General features: G+C 46.0%; 2 protein-coding genes across 15 annotated transcripts in view; one reads left to right on the top strand and one right to left on the bottom strand.

The window, feature by feature from the left end:
* LOC137307229 (partner of Y14 and mago-like) overlaps nt 1-20,785 on the top strand; it is a 155,343-nt gene that overhangs the window by 70,752 nt on the left and 63,806 nt on the right. For 4 of the 14 annotated variants that reach the window (XR_010959076.1, XR_010959074.1, XR_010959075.1 and 1 more), the window contains 6 exons: nt 2,633-2,812; nt 2,926-3,112; nt 4,666-4,873; nt 5,210-5,358; nt 9,290-9,526; nt 10,130-13,055. The gene's annotated coding sequence lies outside the window, so the exon portion shown is untranslated. Of the gene's footprint in view, nt 1-2,632; nt 2,813-2,925; nt 3,140-4,665; nt 4,874-5,209; nt 5,359-6,168; nt 6,650-9,289; nt 9,629-10,129; nt 13,056-20,785 lie in introns of those variants that run through there. The other 10 variants (XR_010959082.1, XR_010959081.1, XR_010959080.1 and 7 more) reach the window with 7 other exon arrangements.
* The window catches only part of LOC137307232 (transmembrane protein 198-like), a 55,939-nt gene continuing 38,818 nt past the window's right edge, over nt 3,665-20,785 (bottom strand). Inside the window, exons 2-4 of the mRNA XM_067976657.1 lie at nt 10,181-10,756; nt 9,050-9,198; nt 3,665-7,627 (exon numbers count right to left, since the gene is read on the bottom strand). Of these exons, the coding sequence (XP_067832758.1) occupies nt 7,484-7,627; nt 9,050-9,198; nt 10,181-10,756 (869 nt within the window). The 3' untranslated portion in view covers nt 3,665-7,483. The remainder of the gene's footprint in view (nt 7,628-9,049; nt 9,199-10,180; nt 10,757-20,785) is intronic.

Raw genomic sequence — 20,785 nt, 5'->3', positions numbered from 1 at the left:
CCAGAGAGGGGACAATTCCCCATTCACCCAGAGAGGGGACACTTCCCCATTCACCCAGAGAGGGGACACTTCCCCATTCACCCAGAGAGGGGACACTTCCCCATTCACCCAGAGAGGGGACACTTCCCCATTCACCCAGAGAGGAGACAATTCCCCATTCACCCAGAGAGGGGACACTTCCCCATTCACCCAGAGAGGGGACACTTCCCCATTCACCCAGAGAGGGGACACTTCCCCATTCACCCAGAGAGGGGACACTTCCCCATTCACCCAGAGAGGAGACAATTCCCCATTCACCCAGAGAGGGGACACTTCCCCATTCACCCAGAGAGGAGACAATTCCCCGTTCACCCAGAGAGAGGACACTTCCCCATTCACCCAGAGAGAGGACACTTCCCCATTCACCCAGAGAGGAGACAATTCCCCATTCACCCAGAGAGAGGACACCTCCCCATTCACCCAGAGAGAGGACACTTCCCCATTCACCCAGAGAGGAGACACTTCCCCATTCACCCAGAGAGGGGACACTTCCCCATTCACCCAGAGAGGGGACACTTCCCCATTCACCCAGAGAGGAGACACTTCCCCATTCACCCAGAGAGGAGACAATTCCCCATTCACCCAGAGAGCGGACACTTCCCCATTCACCCAGAGAGGAGACAATTCCCCATTCACCCAGAGAGGAGACACTTCCCCATTCACCCAGAGAGGAGACAATTCCCCATTCACCCAGAGAGGAGACACTTCCCCATTCACCCAGAGAGGGGACACTTCCCCATTCACCCAGAGAGAGGACACTTCCCCATTCACCCAGAGAGGAGACAATTCCCCATTCACCCAGAGAGGAGACACTTCCCCATTCACCCAGAGAGGAGACAATTCCCCATTCACCCAGAGAGGGGACACTTCCCCATTCACCCAGAGAGAGGACACTTCCCCATTCACCCAGAGAGGGGACACTTCCCCGTTCACCCAGAGAGAGGACACTTCCCCATTCACCCAGAGAGGAGACACTTCCCCATTCACCCAGAGAGGAGACAATTCCCCATTCACCCAGAGAGGGGACACTTCCCCATTCACCCAGAGAGGAGACAATTCCCCGTTCACCCAGAGAGGGGACACTTCCCCATTCACCCAGAGAGGAGACAATTCCCCGTTCACCCAGAGAGGAGACACTTCCCCATTCACCCAGAGAGAGGACACTTCCCCATTCACCCAGAGAGGAGACACTTCCCCGTTCACCCAGAGAGGAGACAATTCCCCATTCACCCAGAGAGAGGACACTTCCCCATTCACCCAGAGAGAGGACACTTCCCCATTCACCCAGAGAGGAGACACTTCCCCATTCACCCAGAGAGGAGACACTTCCCCATTCACCCAGAGAGGAGACACTTCCCCGTTCACCCAGAGAGGAGACAATTCCCCATTCACCCAGAGAGGGGACACTTCCCCATTCACCCAGAGAGGAGACAATTCCCCGTTCACCCAGAGAGGGGACACTTCCCCATTCACCCAGAGAGGGGACACTTCCCCATTCACCCAGAGAGGAGACAATTCCCCATTCACCCAGAGAGGAGACAATTCCCCGTTCTCCCAGAGAGGGGACACTTCCCCATTCACCCAGAGAGGGGACACTTCCCCATTCACCCAGAGAGGAGACAATTCCCCATTCACCCAGAGAGGAGACAATTCCCCATTCACCCAGAGAGGGGACACTTCCCCATTCACCCAGAGAGGAGACAATTCCCCGTTCACCCAGAGAGGGGACACTTCCCCATTCACCCAGAGAGGAGACACCTCATTCACCCAGAGAGGAGACACTTCCCCATTCACCCAGAGAGGAGACAATTCCCCATTCACCCAGAGAGGGGACACTTCCCCATTCACCCAGAGAGGGGACACTTCCCCATTCACCCAGAGAGGAGACAATTCCCCATTCACCCAGTTCCAGTCAGCATAAAAGAAGATTTTAAATGAGACAGGATTTATCATTCTGTCACATTGTCTCTGACATGGGCGATGATTCTTACTCCTGCTCTGCAGGGAATACGTCACATTGATTCATTTCAATCTTGGTGCCATGTACAAGTGGAGAGGAGACGGTATTTCCTGGGCTCGGACTGATGGTGAACTAAGTCACAACACAAGACAAATGTCAGGTCAATGTGCAAAATTAGCACCTTTTTACAGAGAACGAACACGGGTTGATTTGGAGAACTCTGCTGTTCTTGGACATGGACAAATTTGAGAACAGGAGAGGAGAAATATTTGATTCATTTTTATGGCGGGGGGGGGGGGGGTAGGGAGAGTGAGTGTAGATTCCTGAGGGCCTGTAACATTCCTTGGCACGATATGGTCACTGCATCTGGGGGTCCTGCCTGGTAATAAATTGGAAATGCCATTTTCTCATTCACGTCTCAGGGCGTCTGCTAACATTTGTTGTCGATTGTGTTTTCAGCATTCAGGATGCCTTCTAAAAATCAGCCAGTTTCCTCCTCCTGATTGCTATCCAGCGACCCCTGCTGGAACGTACGGACATAATTCGGCTCAATTGTGATAACCCCCACATTGCCAAATATGCATGGTATTAGGAATGGATTTCTAATTTCCAAAAGTGTGATTTTTCTTGCAGGGCACAGACTCTGGATGTGTTGGTGCAGAATGATCACACGGGCAGTTCATGCATGGAATACTGGAGATAGAGGGATACACAAGACACTGGAGCTGAGTAACACCTAACCACTGTGCTGGGCCTGAATGATCTAAGGTGATCTAACAGAGGTTCATGTGTTAGTAAACAACATGGGAAAAGGTAAATCCAGATGACTTTAAATTAAATTGAGAGCGTAGGCCAAGGGGGTTCACAGGTTTAAACCAGTAAAAGGGAAATTTAAGACTGATATCAGGAAGTGTTTCTTCACACAGAGAGTGATCAACACGTGGACTGAACTCCCAAATCGAGTGATAGAGGCAAGAATCCTGGAATCATTTAGGAAGCAATGAGATGCTGCAACGAGGGGACTGTAGAGCCTTTCTGGAGGGATGGACTAAGATGGACTAAATGGCTTTCCTCATCTGTAATTATCCTGTGAACTCGAGTTGCTTCTTTAAGGTGCATGATTTACAAAGTGTCCTCTGAGTGAGTGGCTCATGAGTTTAATCGGAATTAATGAAAGTCTACTTTTAAAAGAGAAATCCCGTTATCTCCTACCCCTCGGGCTGCCACCAGTCCAGGCCCGGAGTCTCCAGGAGTGAAAGATTAATCTCCTGGAAACTGCTGCGAGCAACCCAGGAGAAAAATCATATGGGCGTTAAAAAAATTGTGGTTTTTATTTTCTTTGAACGCTTTTGTTTCGTAGTTATAAATAAAATTGGATCTGGGAGGTCATGTGATGAAGCCGCCAGGAATACGTCCAGAGTTAGCCAGCCTATCTCCCCCCCTCCTTCTCTCCCTCCCTCTTCCCCCCCCCCCCCCCACTCCCAAACAACCGCGAACTCGAGCTCTACCCTGCCTCGATTCTGCTCTCTTTCCACCCCCTCCACACCTCATTTTAGACGATGCTTAAACCCAGCCTAGGACTGGTTCAGGTTCTCTGGCAAGACACAAACAAAACACTCGTAGACACTTCTTCATGTAAAAAAAAATCTTTATAAGTCACAAGGAAACATGACGGAAGAAAAAGACAATGTGAATTTCAAAAAAATCCACCTTCAATAAATGAACGATCATTTAGACAAAGGGTACAAACAAAATTAACTTCTATGAATGGAGGGAAATAGTGTGGAAGGAGTAAAGTTAGTTAGTCATCAGCTTCAGCACTGGCACAATAGTAAAATAAAACCAGAGACAGCAAGGAGTCGCTCATAATATTCAACGTCTGACAGGAACGGAGGCAGGTCGGGTTTCCGGATGGGTCAGTGCAGTACTGATCCACACTGAGAAGGAGGGTCCCTGCTTTGATTCCCCAATCTGTGCCGGGTTAACTGATTACAGCTGGGACAGTCAGAGGAGCGCTCTTGATTGGCCTCAGTGCCTCTGCACCAGGGAAGGGGAAAGGTCAACCAGGGTTCCCCACTCCTCAGCACTACCCAGCGACCCCTGTGTGAGTCTGTGCACAGCAGGTGAGGACAGGACTAGGCTCCACTGTGAAGTTCCCACAGTTTACTCATTGTGTAGCCTCATAAAGAACGGGCTCTCAGGCAAGGCGCCAGAGGGGAGCCAGTGCCCATACAGCTGTCCTCCAGCAAGAGTTAGCACTGCTAGGAGAAAACCTTCGGCTGGGCAGGAGAGTGGGAATACAGATTAATGTGGAGTGAGATGTCAGACAGTCAGCGATTTAAAGCTGTGCGTTTAATGCGGTTTGACCAGATATTGAGTCAGCCTCACCTGTTAAAATTACAACATTAGAACAGCTGACCTACCAATTTGAAGGAATTATGAGGGTGACGTCCTGGCCAAGTGCCAAAGGCGGTGGTGTAGTCAAATTTGTAAGTTTGAGGGTTTCTTTCAGTCCCCAGATGCTTCGGGTTGTTACAGAACAATGACAAAATTTGAGGGAGGAAATTTTTTAAATTTAAAACTCAAATGCTTTTAAATTCTCCCCCTTCTTCCTTGTGAAAGTTGACAGATTAAAAGCTTGAGAAATGTTTTACCCTCTCTGACAGGGCTGATTATACGTGCTGAAGACCGAAGATCACAGGCTCCTCAGAGGCTGCGATGGTGACTGTTTGACACTGTCGTCTGGAATCCGACCGTCTCAAAACACTGAAGTCTCAAGATGGAACGGCAGCCTGCTCTGCACTGAGTTCCTATACTTCATTGTCACCAGCAAGCTGTGGTGGTGCTCAAATGCCCCCTGGAGGTAGAAATAAGGTACAACACCACAATGCACAGTACTTTCCACCAGTGCAGTCTGGCCTTGCATTTTATGCTGGTCTTTCAATAACTTTACCCAGATGGACCTATGGAATCATTGAATGTTCCAGCAGAGAAACACGGTCAGGTCTGCACTGGTATTTTTCTCCACACGAACCACCTAGTCACCTCCCACTCACTCCTCATACCCTTTCACATACCTCTTTTTTTCAAGCAATTACTGAATTGTATGAAGTTTTTTTCTAACCTTTCCTTTCATTTAACTTATCTTTATTGCAATTTAAAAAATGAATTTTAAAAAGAACATCCTAATTCATGTTCCTGTACATGCAGTCTAAGTGGATGGAGCCCTGCTGTCATCTCTATAGTGTACAGAACATGAACAGATCTTCAGTTACTCTGGACGACCAACGCCTCTCAGCTACCTCCAAAGTGACTTAAAACTGATCCACTTGTGAATTGTTTCACTACATCATAAAAAGGTGGGTGGAGTCTAACGTACTGTCCTGTATATGTAAGTGTGCTTTGGGTGTCCACACCTCCCTCAAGAGAGGTTTTTACATTAAATGCTGAAAATCATTGACAGCCTCTAAAACAGGAGGATTCGAACAATCTTACATTTAACCCTCTGAAGACTTCACTGATATTTCTTCATGTTCAAAGATACTTCCACCACATTTCAGAATATAAACATATCATGTGCACTCTCCTAAATAGATCCCAAAGTTGACGGTAAGAGTCGGACAACTGACGGATTCTCCCCCCCCCCCCCATTTAAAACCTCCGTGTTCCGAACCCTAAATTATAGGCTTCATTCCTTTGCCAAATTATTATTGCTATTCCTTTGTCAAATGGTAGTACTAGATGAGGTCACTGGGAAAGTATGTCAGCCTCTCTATCGGAGGACAGTGTGCAGAGAGCAAGGAACAAAAGTTAGAAGGTAGGATTTAAACACACTCAATCTGTCAAAAAAAAAAGTTGGCAATCAGGGATTGATATTTTTCCGTCTGGGCTCGGAGGCAGAGAGACCCACTCAGGCACCAGGCAAACGGAACCCTCCTCCTTACCCCACGATACACACAGATCCCAGTTTGCACATCGTAGACAGGGGGGGGGGATTGTATCATGTCCAAGCTGGAACACTCTGCCCTCTCTCTCTGAGGTTAGCTACAGTTCAAAGGCCACCATAAATTGATAAATTGCCCACTTAATTTTCTCACCTATGTTGCACTGTCAAATAGAAATGAGAGCTTATTTTCGACACAAATAACTGCTATCTTTTCACTCTGAAGACTACATTTTCAGCCTTCATCTACCTTAGATCTGGCACCTCCTTTGCACACATATAAACAACAACATCAGTCCATCTCCAACAGACTCCTGTACAGAGTTCATCCCAGTGCAGAAACAGTGCAAGCATCCTTCGTCCTAAATCGTCATCGACTGTGACCTGGTGACAGCTGCGGTCCAGTGTGTGATGTCCACTGGGAGGTACCTGAATGGTCAAGAGGTGCTGGAGATATTTACACTGGTCAAAGAATTGAGGGAAGGACCTGCCCCTTCGAGTGATACTTGAATCCATGTTTACTGATTCACACAGATCGGGAATTCGTGTGGCTTTTGAATAGGTGAGGAAACGGGAAATGGAAAGTACTCATCACAAACAACAAAGGGTTTGCCGCCATTTTTAAATCTCTGATCAACATTAGGAGGAGCACAGATAAAGAAAGGCACAGTACAAAATAAAAAGAGCAATTCTGTTTTATATTTAACATTTGGCCGTTCACTCTGCTAGATTATATTTAAAGGGGCAGGTTTAGTTGAACAGTATTAAAGTGAGACAATTTGCTACTTTAAGGCCTATTGTGCTTGGACTGAACAATGACCTATTTAAACTAATATAGGCTTAGAAGGGAATTAAGTCATTCTGGCTTTAAAAGCAAACATTTGAATAGGTTATATGTGAAATGGCACATTCAAAAGAAATAGTTAAAGATGAGTTTTGGCTGCGCAAAAGGTCACACTGGTGGCCCAGAGTCAACAACTATAGGTCCTGCTGTGAGTGTGTAACAAGCTAATCGGAAAACACGCTGCTAGCACGCACCCTTAAACAGGGGCAGAATCCAAGAAGTGGAGCCCATCATTTCAGAGCTAGCTGTAACACTTGTCCTGATTATTCTTCCTGTGCATGGGGCACATGGTTTTATCTGCTGGGTCACCATGGCACACATTTTCCCTGGCTGGCGATGTGCCATGTTGGTCCGTTTGCCACGACAGGCCCCTTCCATTAGCGGAGGATGAGGTGGAGCGGTTTGCATTGTATTCGATGCCTATTCACTGAGCAGAGGTGTAACTTCTTCTGACGAGCAAGCCCTTTCAGTCAGACTGCTGAAGAACTATTCAGGCAGTAACAAACCAGGAGACTCGAGAGATTTCTTCATAGTTGCAGGAACTGTGATTCCAAGAGAGAGACACAAACAGACTATGGTGTGCAGAGACTTCAGACTAGAGTGCCACATGTTATCTACTAGTCACCTGCTAGGATCTATATAAACCAGTAGTTCACTAATACCCTTGACCATTATTCGCTGTGCGACAGTGACTAGCTCACACCGTGACGGCCGGGGTTGTGGCTGTGAGTGGGACGGTGGAACCGCAGTCATAATCCAGATCCACGATGGTGTGAATGTTTGTGTTCAGACTGCTCGTGGATGTACCTGTCTGCCGATCTCGGATACTCTGGATGTAGCTCTGGAGGGGAAAGGGAGAAAAATAAATGATCACAGAATGATACAGTATAGAAGGAGGCCATTCGGCCCATCGTGCCTGTGCCGGCTCTTTGAAAGAGCTATCCAATTAGTCCCACTCCCCTGCCCTTTCCCCATAGCCCTACAAATTTTCTCCACTTCCCCGTTGAAAGTTATTATTGAATCTGCTTTCAGCACTCTTTCAGGCAGTGCATTCCAGATCATAACAACTCACTGCGTAATTTTTTTTTTCCTCATGTCACCTCTGGTTCTTTCTTATGTGGAAATTGGGACAGTAACCTCTTTCCAGAATAAACCTGAAGGATTTATTTCTTCTTTGCTGGGATCTCTCATTGGAGTTGCAGTGGCTTCCCAATCTAACTCCGGCAGATGTGGGTGTGAAATTGGTTAAGGAGTCACTTCTCTCCCCCATCCAACATCCACCTCCCCCACCCTCCAATCCCCCCCCACCACTTCTGTGATTTTCCATTGGAAATGACAGGAAACCTAGAATATGTCCGCCCGAATATGAGGCCCAATTAGACGCATTTAATAGAAAATGTCACACCACATATTTCCTGTCATTTGTGCCCTAGCAACATGGGGCACTAGAAACACTTATGTTCCCGGCATCCAGGGTTGCCACGGCACCAGTGGATTTTAAAATTTAACGGGCTGCCTTAGCCTATGCAAATCGATCACACATCGAGGCCTGCTGCAGACATTTTCAAAGCCCCCAAGCAGGCTTCTCGACAGGTGAGAATGCCACCAGGGAATTACCCTGATCCCAGAAGATGGGTTGGGGTCAGGGCGGGCGGAATTCCCCTCCTCCCTGACGCTGTACTGGGATTCCACCAAAGTGGAAAATCCCAGCCTCGCTGCCTAGGTTCACACATGAGGAACTGCACCCCAGCAAGGAGCCAGCACCGTCAGAGGAGCAAACGCTGGGTAAGGAAGGGCTGGATGAGTAGCAAGCATTCAGGTGGTCTATCACGTCACTCAATCGGATTCCTTTCCTATAATTCTGCTCCCATGTACTCACAATCCTCTATTTTTATCGTATAACTGGCGATTTTTTGGATTGGTCATCTGACTCTATCCCTGTGTTGGAATTATACAAGGAGTGGTTGAGGCGAATAGCATAGATGCATTTAAGGGGAAGCTAGATAAGTACATGAGGGAGAAAGGAATAGAAGGATATGCTGATGGGGTTAGATGAAATGGGGCGGGAGGAGACTCGTGTGGAGCATAAACACCAGCATAGACCAGTTGGACTGAATGGCCTGTTTCGTGTTGTACAATCTATGTAAGCATGTAGCACAACATGGTGCAGAAGGATGGAGATGCTAAGACCAGAGGTTCTCCACTCTCGCTTCTTCTAGTTCCAATACTGCAGAGGAGGAGAGTTTGGATACTGATACTTTACCGGTGAAAGGATGTCTCCTGCATACCGCTTGACTGGGTACGGCTTCCTGCGGTACGTGCCCTCCGCCTGAGTCATCCGCTGTCGCTTCTTTGCTTCCTTCTGTCGTATTCTCATCAACTGCACTCGTTTTTGTCGTTTACTGATAATAACTACAGGAAGAAGGCAGTATTAGTGACGGTAGAGTTTATTTTTATAGCTCCAATTCCTTCTCCTCTTTCTCTTCCCCCCCCCCCTTTACAGGTTGTCTACATCATTACTCAAGAATATAACAATTGGGCCAAACAGGCGTCTGTTATTCCCATTTTCTTATCCCACTGGAGTCAGCACCAAAGTGAGAAACATTTGTGGCAGCAAGAAGTTTGGAGCTCGCAATGTTTCTAGACGAGAAACTGGTCATCAAACAAACAGCAGAACAAATGAAGTGAGGGCAGCACAGCTCAGCTCTCTCTACCTGGTCCCAAAGTGATCCCCACCCAGGTGCTTACTGGAGATCAGCATCAATGCAACGACTAGGCAGGACAATATAATGAGTCCATCAAATCCTCAGATAGATCAACTCCAAAACACTGATTGTACAATGTGAGAATCTTATAATTCGAATGGGTCAGTGGGTAAAACCATCATCTGGTGTGTTCTGAGCCACACAAACTAGCAAAGTGCCAGGTTTGATCCGTGATCTGTGCTGAGTTAAGTGTGTGGGGTGGGGGACACTAGAATTGGTCGCAGGGCCCCCAGACTAAAGGAAGGGGGAAAAATAACCATCAATGTTCCTGCTCCTGATCACTATCCAGTGACCCCTGCTGGAAAGTGCATGCATGCGGGCACTGGATGAGAGCAAAATCAGGCTCAGCTGTGATACCCTCCATGGGGGGGGCAATCGTCCATTGACACTCATTGTCTAGTCTGAGAGATGAGGAATGGCAAATACAAGTACCAGAGAGTTATCAGCATCCCTGGAACTGTACCCCAGTAAGAATCTGTTTGATTAGGGAGAGGGAAGGAGAAAATCCTTTCATAGAAGTTTTCCAAATGTTACTAATTTTTTTAAAAATCTCCCTCCCCACCCCCGTCCCTTCACAGAGTTGATGCTCAGAGGCTGAACACACAAACATGGGTTTACGGTGCCATTACCTTCGGTGTGTGAGTAGCCTTCCGCTGTCAGTTTCCATTGGACCAGGATTCCCAGAATGCTCAGCACCGGCCAGATGCCAAGGATCACCCAGCTGTACCAACAAACGGGCAGCGAGGGAGCAATCTTGAGCCTCTCGTAGACATACTGCGCCAACAGAAGCAGCTCAATGAAATAGTCCACAGTCAGTGTAATGATGGCGCCACCAAAGATTGCGGTGGAGATAATGGTGAGGAGTTTTTGCCACTGTAAAGTTAAGACAGCAAACAGCATCCCGACGCCAATAAGGAGCCCCACTGGTATCCAGATGGTGTGTGGGTGGTAGAACTGTTCCATCACGATTAGGGTGACAGTTGCTACGAGCAGGCCAAGCACAAGGCCAATCATGAAGAGGCCGACACTGCGGACTAGCATGGTGACCAGTCCACACAGGATTCCGATGCCTAGACCAATGCCGGCACTGGCCTCCACGCTCAACTGAATGTCCAGAACACGCTCCTTGTAACACAACAGGAAAATGATGATGGAGCCAAACATCAGCCCACAAAGGAACATGACAGCCTTGAAACAGCGATAACCTGCAACAAAGATTTCAGAAAGTTACATTAATAACTTTTATATTACAATCCAGGGACAGAAACAGTAAAAGTCAGTGGCACGATTCATAATGCATTAGCCGGTTTATGGGTCAACACCTCCGTTACAGTAACAGACAGCGGAATGACGAAGTTGTTCGTTTGTTAATTGTACCAACAGTAATTTCTGTCCTTACACTAGGTTGTGCAGCATCACACTTGCTGTTAACTAGTTTTCTTGTTTTGAAGACTAGTTCTTTGAATTACACAATAGTGGAGATTGGGTTCATTATCACTCAATCATCAAGATGAGGCAGTTTGTCAACAAATTCAAAAAGCTAGTTGACAAACTGGTCACTTAAAGCTGCCACTTATGTTGATCAATCGTAGTTCCGTTTTCATCTCTGGCCTCGTGAAACTCCAGAGTGTGCCAATATTCTGAGATCGTTCGGAAAATTGTCTACATGTTTTCTAATGTTCTTTCAACAGTTTGGAATCTTTTCAGATTTAAGGAAAAATAATCTACAACAACTTGCACTTATATAGGGCCTTTAACATAAAAAACAACCTGAGGCTCTTCACAGATAGGTGTATGGAAATCAGACACCGAGCCAGGAAAGGAGAATTAGGAGGGGTGACCAAAAGCTTTATCAAGAGAGATGGGTTTTGAGGAGGTTGTCAAAGCAAGAACTTGCATTTATATACCGCCTTTCACGACCTCAGGATGTTCCATAATGCTTCACTGCCAATGGAATACTTTTGAAGTGCAGTCACTGTTGTAATGTAGGAAACACGGCAGCCAAATTGCACACAGCAAGATCCCACAAACAACAAAGAGATAAATGACCAGATAATCAGTTGTTTTGGCGGTGCTGGTTGAGGGATAAATATTGGCCAGGACACTGGAAAGAACTCCCCTGCTCTTCTTTGAATAGTGCCATGGGATCTTTTACATCCACCTGAGAGGGCAGACAAGGCCTTGGTTTAACGTCTCATTTGAAAGACGGCACCTCTGACAGTGCAGCATTCCCTCAGTACTGCACTGGAGTGTCGGCCTAGATTATGGGCTCAAGTCCTAGAGTGGGGCTTGACCTTTTGACTGAGAGGTGAGAGTGCTAGCACTGAGCCAAGGCTGACATATTTAAAGCAGGAGAGAAGGAGGAGGAGGAAAAAACATTATTAACTTCACACCAACAAGGTTGATGAACAAAAATCAGCTCCAGGTTTTTTAGTTGTCTGTTCAAAACAGCACACTGGCTACTTTGGGGCCTAGTTAAAAAGGGTCAGTGAGTATGGGAGTGTGGATCAAATCAGTGAAAGCCACAACATGCATGATGCAAATACAGAATGTGGGCTTGTTTGTTTGCCCAACGCCCGGCTTCACATATCCCAAATTGAAACCACCTTTTGCAGGACCTGCAGCAACTTTGAAGCAGGAGGTGCTTTAAGCCCAGTCAGATTCTCATGAATAAGTTTAGCCAGTACTAGTTTCAGGCCAAGATAGCAGATCATCAGCAATTTGAACCTACACCTATGGTCCCAGCATTGCTATTACAGACTGTCTTCAAGTTTCAATGTCTATTCTGGAAAACAAATGAAACCCAGGCAAGTTGGACAGACAACCTCCCAAAGTGACAGCACAGCCACTTAAAGGATCTTTCTAAAGTCGTTCAGGCCATCCAGCACCATTCCTCCATTTTGACTCATTTTAATTCTGACTTCATCACCAACTTTAGTTTCCTAGTTTCCAGCAGCTGTTGGGAGTTTAATACTTTGCCTGTGGCTGTTATCTGCTTTCATTTTAGGAATATAAATCGCCGCCTTGGAAACCAAACATGAACAGGCTAATCTGTCAACACTTCAACTAGCAAACTGAGACGTGTTTAAGATAAAGAATAATATTTTATTGAAGGCATTTGCAAAGCAATCTCTAATTTCACAATCACAGCATTCTTCTTTAAGAATAAGGGTTTTTTTTAAAAAAGTGTATAACTTTTATTCTTTCCAGATATCAGCTGCATTACAGAATTTAATCTTCCATTTCACGGGCCAACACTTCAAAGAACACTGCTCCAGACCAAACATGATTTTGTTGAAGTTGTACATTTAACCAAATCCAATTTAACCATGAGAAAAAACTCCACCACAGTGGTGCACTGTAATAATTGCAAATTGACTGTAGTACAAAGTTCTATCACCAGAGGGAGCCAATGTGCCCTGGCCGAAGATGACTGACCAGCCTTACCACAGGCTGTCCAACAAGAGGCATTAGAGAGATCACACAACACAAACAAAAAACAAGGTTCTTGTAACTTGGAAATTGTTTCACCTTTTGGTTAAAATGGCCACTCACCTCCATTTTAGTTGGTGGTGGGGGCAGGATATTTGAAACACAAACTCAGGAACATGGTATTGGGTCGAGAACAATGGCGTCCTTATTGACTGCACTACCATTGAATGTTTTCCGTGAAAAAAACCTCACCAAATGGCCACTTGGGCAGTACTTTCAAAAACTCACACTTGGCATTATCTAACTATGACTTAATTTACTTCATCTTCTCATCCGCACTGTTCAAACTTGGTAATATCACATTATAGGCCCTGCCCGGCCTTTCACCTAGTTTTCTCAATTAAAAACTGACACAGTGCCTCTCTTTGACTGCACACCACGAAATTCTCCAGTCACCACACAATATTTCCTCTCCCTATTCCCAATCAGTGTCCCATGGGCCTACAGAGAGTGACACCAGGTAAACAAAGAACAAACAGGAGAGCTTCACTGGGAATGGGCTATGGTTATGTTCTCCTCTCCCACGAAAGCAGTAACAAGGTAACGGCACCGAGAATAAAGAAAGAAAAAAAGAACTTGCATTTACATAGCCCCTTCATGACCTCAGGATGTCCCAAAGTGTTTTACAGCCAATTAAGTACTTTTGAAGTGTAGTCACTGTTGTAAAGTAGGAAACGTGACAGCCAATTTGCGCACAGCAAGATCCCACAAACAACAACGTGTTGGTTGAGGGATAAATATTGGCCAGGACACCAGTGAGAACTCACCTGCTCTTCTTCAAAATAGTGCCATGGGATTCTTAGGTCCACCTGAGAGGGCAGATGGGCCTCGGTTTAACATCTCATCCGAAAGACGGCAACTCCGACAGTGCAGCACTCCCTCAGTAAAGTCCCCACCACTTAAAACGTTCACGTTTAAAACAGGCAGTCACTGATATCGGCCAAAAGTCGATAACCGTTATCCATTTGCATTAACGCCAATTTCAAAGTTGCCGCTTATAGTGTCTTAAGTGCCCGTTTATTTTGGGCAGAAACAGCTGTGCTTACTCACCTGTGATATTGCATTAGCGAAGTAAACATGAAAAACTGGTGCATGTTTTTAAAGATATATTTACCGCTATTATAATCTGCTGCCAGTGTGCGGACTTTACCTCTATTATAATCTGCTGTCAGTGTGCGACTTTACCCCTATTATAATCTGCTGCCAGTGTGCGGACTTTACCTCCATTATAATCTGCTGCCAGTGTGCGACTTTACCTCTATTATAATCTGCTGCCAGTGTGCGACTTTACCCCTATTATAATCTGCTGCCAGTGTGCGGACTTTACCGCTATTATAATCTGCTGTCAGTGTGCGGACTTTACCTCCATTATAATCTGCTGCCAGTGTGCGGACTTTACCCCTATTATAATCTGCTGTCAGTGTGCGGACTTTACCCTATTATAATCTGCTGCCAGTGTGCGGACTTTACCCCTATTATAATCTGCTGTCAGTGTGCGGACTTTACCCCTATTATAATCTGCTGTCAGTGTGCGGACTTTACCTCTATTATAATCTGCTGCCAGTGTGCGGACTTTACCCCGATTATAATCTGCTGCCAGTGTGCGGACTTTACCCCTATTATAATCTGCTGCCAGTGTGCGACTTTACCTCTATTATAATCTGCTGCCAGTGTGCGACTTTACCTCTATTATAATCTGCTGCCAGTGTGCGACTTTACCTCTATTATAATCTGCTGTCAGTGTGCGGACTTTACCCCTATTATAATCTGCTGCCAGTGTGCGGACTTTACCCCTATTATAATCTGCTGCCAGTGTGCGGACTTTACCTCCATTATAATCTGCTGTCAGTGTGCGGACTTTACCCCTATTATAATCTGCTGCCAGTGTGCGACTTTACCTCTATTATAATCTGCTGCCAGTGTGCGACTTTACCCCTATTATAATCTGCTGCCAGTGTGCGGACTTTACCTCGATTATAATCTGCTGCCAGTGTGCGGACTTTACCCCTATTATAATCTGCTGCCAGTGTGCGGACTTTACCCCTATTTTTATCTGCTGCCAGTGTGCGACTTTACCCCTATTATAATCTGCTGTCAGTGTGCGGACTTTACCCCTATTATAATCTGCTGCCAGTGTGCGGACTTTACCCCTATTATAATCTGCTGCCAGTGTGCGGACTTTACCCCTATTATAATCTGCTGTCAGTGTGCGGACTTTACCCCGATTATAATCTGCTGTCAGTGTGCGGACTTTACCTCTATTATAATCTGCTGCCAGTGTGCGACTTTACCCCTATTATAATCTGCTGTCAGTGTGCGGACTTTACCCCTATTATAATCTGCTGCCAGTGTGCGGACTTTACCCCTATTATAATCTGCTGCCAGTGTGCGACTTTACCTCTATTATAATCTGCTGCCAGTGTGCGACTTTACCCCTATTATAATCTGCTGCCAGTGTGCGGACTTTACCCCTATTATAATCTGCTGCCAGTGTGCGGACTTTACCCCGATTATAATCTGCTGTCAGTGTGCGACTTTACCCCTATTATAATCTGCTGCCAGTGTGCGACTTTACCTCTATTATAATCTGCTGCCAGTGTGCGACTTTACCTCTATTATAATCTGCTGCCAGTGTGCGGACTTTACCCCGATTATAATCTGCTGCCAGTGTGCGGACTTCACCTCGATTATAATCGGCTGCCAGTGTGCGGACTTTACCCCAATTATAATCTGCTGCCAGTGTGCGGACTTTACCCCGATTATAATCTGCTGCCAGTGTGCGGACTTTACCCCGATTATAATCTGCTGCCAGTGTGCGGACTTTACCCCTATTTTTATCTGCTGCCAGTGTGCGATTTTACCCCTATTATAATCTGCTGTCAGTGTGCGGACTTTACCCCTATTATAATCTGCTGCCAGTGTGCGGACTTTACCCCTATTATAATCTGCTGCCAGTGTGCGGACTTTACCCCTATTATAATCTGCTGTCAGTGTGCGGACTTTACCCCTATTATAATCTGCTGCCAGTGTGCGGACTTTACCACTATTATAATCTGCTGCCAGTGTGCGACTTTACCTCTATTATAATCTGCTGCCAGTGTGCGGACTTTACCTCTATTATAATCTGCTGCCAGTGTGCGGACTTTACCTCTATTATAATCTGCTGCCAGTGTGCGGACTTTACCCCTATTATAATCTGCTGTCAGTGTGCGGACTTTACCCCTATTATAATCTGCTGCCAGTGTGCGACTTTACCCCTATTATAATCTGCTGCCAGTGTGCGGACTTTACCTCTATTATAATCTGCTGTCAGTGTGCGGACTTTACCCCTATTATAATCTGCTGCCAGTGTGCGGACTTTACCTCAATTATAATCTGCTGCCAGTGTGCGGACTTTACGTCTGTTATAATCTGCTGCCAGTGTGCGGACTTTACCCCTATTATAATCTGCTGCCAGTGTGCGGACTTTACCTCTATTATAATCTGCTGCCAGTGTGCGGACTTTACCTCTATTATAATCTGCTGCCAGTGTGCGGACTTGAGCTCGATTATAATCTGCTGCCAGTGTGCGGACTTCAGCTCGATTATAATCTGCTGTCAGTGTGCGGACTTTACCCCTATTATAATCTGCTGTCAGTGTGCGGACTTTACCCCCATTATAATCTGCTGTCAGTGTGCGGACTTTACCCCTATTATAATCTGCTGCCAGTGTGCGGACTTTACCTCGATTATAATCTGCTGCCAGTGTGCGGACTTTACGTCTGTTATAATCTGCTGCCAGTGTGCGGACTTTACCCCTATTATAATCTGCTGCCAGTGTGCGGACTTTACCTCTATTATAATCTGCTGCCAGTGTGCGGACTTTACCTCTATTATAATCTGCTGCCAGTGTGCGGACTTTAGCTCGATTATAATCTGCTGCCAGTGTGCGGACTTTACCTCTATTTTTATCTGCTGCCAGTGTGCGACTTTACCCCTGTTATAATCTGCTGTCAGTGTGCGGACTTTACCCCTATTATAATCTGCTGCCAGTGTGCGGACTTTACCCCTATTATAATCTGCTGCCAGTGTGCGGACTTTACCCCGATTATAATCTGCTGTCAGTGTGCGGACTTTACCCCTATTATAATCTGCTGCCAGTGTGCGGACTTTACCCCTATTATAATCTGCTGCCAGTGTGCGACTTTACCTCTATTATAATCTGCTGCCAGTGTGCGGACTTTACCTCTATTATAATCTGCTGCCAGTGTGCGGACTTTACCTCTATTATAATCTGCTGTCAGTGTGCGGACTTTACCCCTATTATAATCTGCTGCCAGTGTGCGGACTTTACCTCTATTATAATCTGCTGCCAGTGTGCGGACTTTACCTCTATTATAATCTGCTGCCAGTGTGCGGACTTTACCTCTATTATAATCTGCTGCCAGTGTGCGGACTTTACCCCTATCATAATCTGCTGCCAGTGTGCGGACTTTACCCCTATTACAATCTGCTGTCAGTGTGCGACTTTACCTCTATTATAATCTGCTGCCAGTGTGCGGACTTTACCCCGATTATAATCTGCTGTCAGTGTGCGGACTTTACCTCTATTATAATCTGCTGCCAGTGTGCGGACTTTACCCCTATTATAATCTGCTGTCAGTGTGCGGACTTTACCTCTATTATAATCTGCTGTCAGTGTGCGACTTTACCCCTATTATAATCTGCTGCCAGTGTGCGGACTTTACCCCTATTATAATCTGCTGTCAGTGTGCGGACTTTACCTCTATTATAATCTGCTGTCAGTGTGCGACTTTACCCCTATTATAATCTGCTGCCAGTGTGCGGACTTTACCCCTATTATAATCTGCTGCCAGTGTGCGGACTTTACCCCTATTATAATCTGCTGTCAGTGTGCGGACTTTACCCCTATTATAATCTGCTGTCAGTGTGCGGACTTTACCCCTATTATAATCTGCTGCCAGTGTGCGACTTTACCCCTATTATAATCTGCTGCCAGTGTGCGGAATTTACCTCTATTATAATCTGCTGTCAGTGTGCGGACTTTACCCCTATTATAATCTGCTGCCAGTGTGCGGACTTTACCTCAATTATAATCTGCTGCCAGTGTGCGGACTTTACGTCTGTTATAATCTGCTGCCAGTGTGCGGACTTTACCCCTATTATAATCTGCTGCCAGTGTGCGGACTTTACCTCTATTATAATCTGCTGCCAGTGTGCGGACTTTACCTCTATTATAATCTGCTGCCAGTGTGCGGACTTTAGCTCGATTATAATCTGCTGCCAGTGTGCGGACTTTAGCTCGATTATAATCTGCTGTCAGTGTGCGGACTTTACCCCTATTATAATCTGCTGTCAGTGTGCGGACTTTACCCCCATTATAATCTGCTGTCAGTGTGCGGACTTTACCCCTATTATAATCTGCTGCCAGTGTGCGGACTTTACCTCGATTATAATCTGCTGCCAGTGTGCGGACTTTACGTCTGTTATAATCTGCTGCCAGTGTGCGGACTTTACCCCTATTATCATCTGCTGCCAGTGTGCGGACTTTACCTCTATTATAATCTGCTGCCAGTGTGCGGACTTTACCTCTATTATAATCTGCTGCCAGTGTGCGGACTTTAGCTCGATTATAATCTGCTGCCAGTGTGCGGACTTTACCTCTATTATAATCTGCTGCCAGTGTGCGGACTTTACCCCTATTATAATCTGCTGCCAGTGTGCGGACTTTACCCCTATTATAAACTGCTGCCAGTGTGCGGACTTTACCCCTATTATAATCTGCTGCCAGTGTGCGACTTTACCACTATTATAATCTGCTGTCAGTGTGCGACTTTACCTCTATTATAATCTGCTGCCAGTGTGCGGACTTTACCTCTATTATAATCTGCTGCCAGTGTGCGACTTTACCTCTATTATAATCTGCTGTCAGTGTGCGGACTTTACCGCTATTATAATCTGCTGCCAGTGTGCGGACTTTACCCCTATTATAATCTGCTGCCAGTGTGCGGACTTTACCTCTATTATAATCTGCTGTCAGTGTGCGGACTTTACCTCTATTATAATCTGCTGTCAGTGTGCGGACTTTACCCCTATTATAATCTGCTGTCAGTGTGCGACTTTACCCCTATTATGATCTGTTGTCAGTGTGCGGACTTTACCCCTATTATAATCTGCTGTCAGTGTGCGGACTTTACCCCTATTATAATCTGCTGTCAGTGTGCGACTTTACCCCTATTATAATCTGCTGCCAGTGTGCGACTTTACCTCTATTATAATCTGCTGTCAGTGTGCGGACTTTACCTCTATTATAATCTGCTGCCAGTGTGCGGACTTTACCTCTATTATAATCTGCTGCCAGTGTGCGGACTTTACCTCTATTATAATCTGCTGCCAGTGTGCGGACTTTACCACGATTATAATCTGCTGCCAGTGTGCGGACTTTACCCCTATTATAATCTGCTGCCAGTGTGCGACTTTACCGCTATTATAATCTGCTGCCAGTGTGCGGACTTTACCCCCATTATAATCTGCTGTCAGTGTGCGGACTTTACCGCTATTATAATCTGCTGTCAGTGTGCGGACTTTACCCCTATTATAATCTGCTGTCAGTGTGCGACTTTACCCCTATTATAATCTGCTGCCAGTGTGCGACTTTACCCCTATTATAATCTGCTGCCAGTGTGCGACTTTACCTCTATTATAATCTGCTGTCAGTGTGCGGACTTTACCTCTATTATAATCTGCTGCCAGTGTGCGGACTTTACCTCTATTATAATCTGCTGTCAGTGTGCGACTTTACCCCGATTATAATCTGCTGCCAGTGTGCGGACTTTACCTCTATTATAATCTGCTGCCAGTGTGCGGACTTTACCTCTATTATAATCTGCTGCCAGTGTGCGGACTTTACCTCTATTATAATCTGCTGCCAGTGTGCGGACTTTAGCTCGATTATAATCTGCTGCCAGTGTGCGGACTTTAGCTCGATTATAATCTGCTGTCAGTGTGCGGACTTTACCCCTATTATAATCTGCTGTCAGTGTGCGGACTTTACCCCCATTATAATCTGCTGTCAGTGTGCGGACTTTACCCCTATTATAATCTGCTGCCAGTGTGCGGACTTTACCTCGATTATAATCTGCTGCCAGTGTGCGGACTTTACGTCTGTTATAATCTGCTGCCAGTGTGCGGACTTTACCCCTATTATAATCTGCTGCCAGTGTGCGGACTTTACCTCTATTATAATCTGCTGCCAGTGTGCGGACTTTACCTCTATTATAATCTGCTGCCAGTGTGCGGACTTTAGCTCGATTATAATCTGCTGCCAGTGTGCGGACTTTACCTCTATTTTTATCTGCTGCCAGTGTGCGACTTTACCCCTGTTATAATCTGCTGTCAGTGTGCGGACTTTACCCCTATTATAATCTGCTGCCAGTGTGCGGACTTTACCCCTATTATAATCTGCTGCCAGTGTGCGGACTTTACCCCTATTATAATCTGCTGTCAGTGTGCGGACTTTACCCCTATTATAATCTGCTGCCAGTGTGCGGACTTTACCCCTATTATAATCTGCTGCCAGTGTGCGACTTTACCTCTATTATAATCTGCTGCCAGTGTGCGGACTTTACCTCTATTATAATCTGCTGCCAGTGTGCGGACTTTACCTCTATTATAATCTGCTGTCAGTGTGCGGACTTTACCCCTATTATAATCTGCTGCCAGTGTGCGGACTTTACCTCTAT

The sequence above is a fragment of the Heptranchias perlo genome, chromosome X (genome assembly GCF_035084215.1).
Source record: "Heptranchias perlo isolate sHepPer1 chromosome X, sHepPer1.hap1, whole genome shotgun sequence".
NCBI classification, from domain to species: Eukaryota; Metazoa; Chordata; class Chondrichthyes; order Hexanchiformes; family Hexanchidae; genus Heptranchias; species Heptranchias perlo.
The sequence above is the reverse complement of the archived record's forward strand: the minus strand, read 5'-3'. Positions and strand labels throughout refer to the sequence as shown.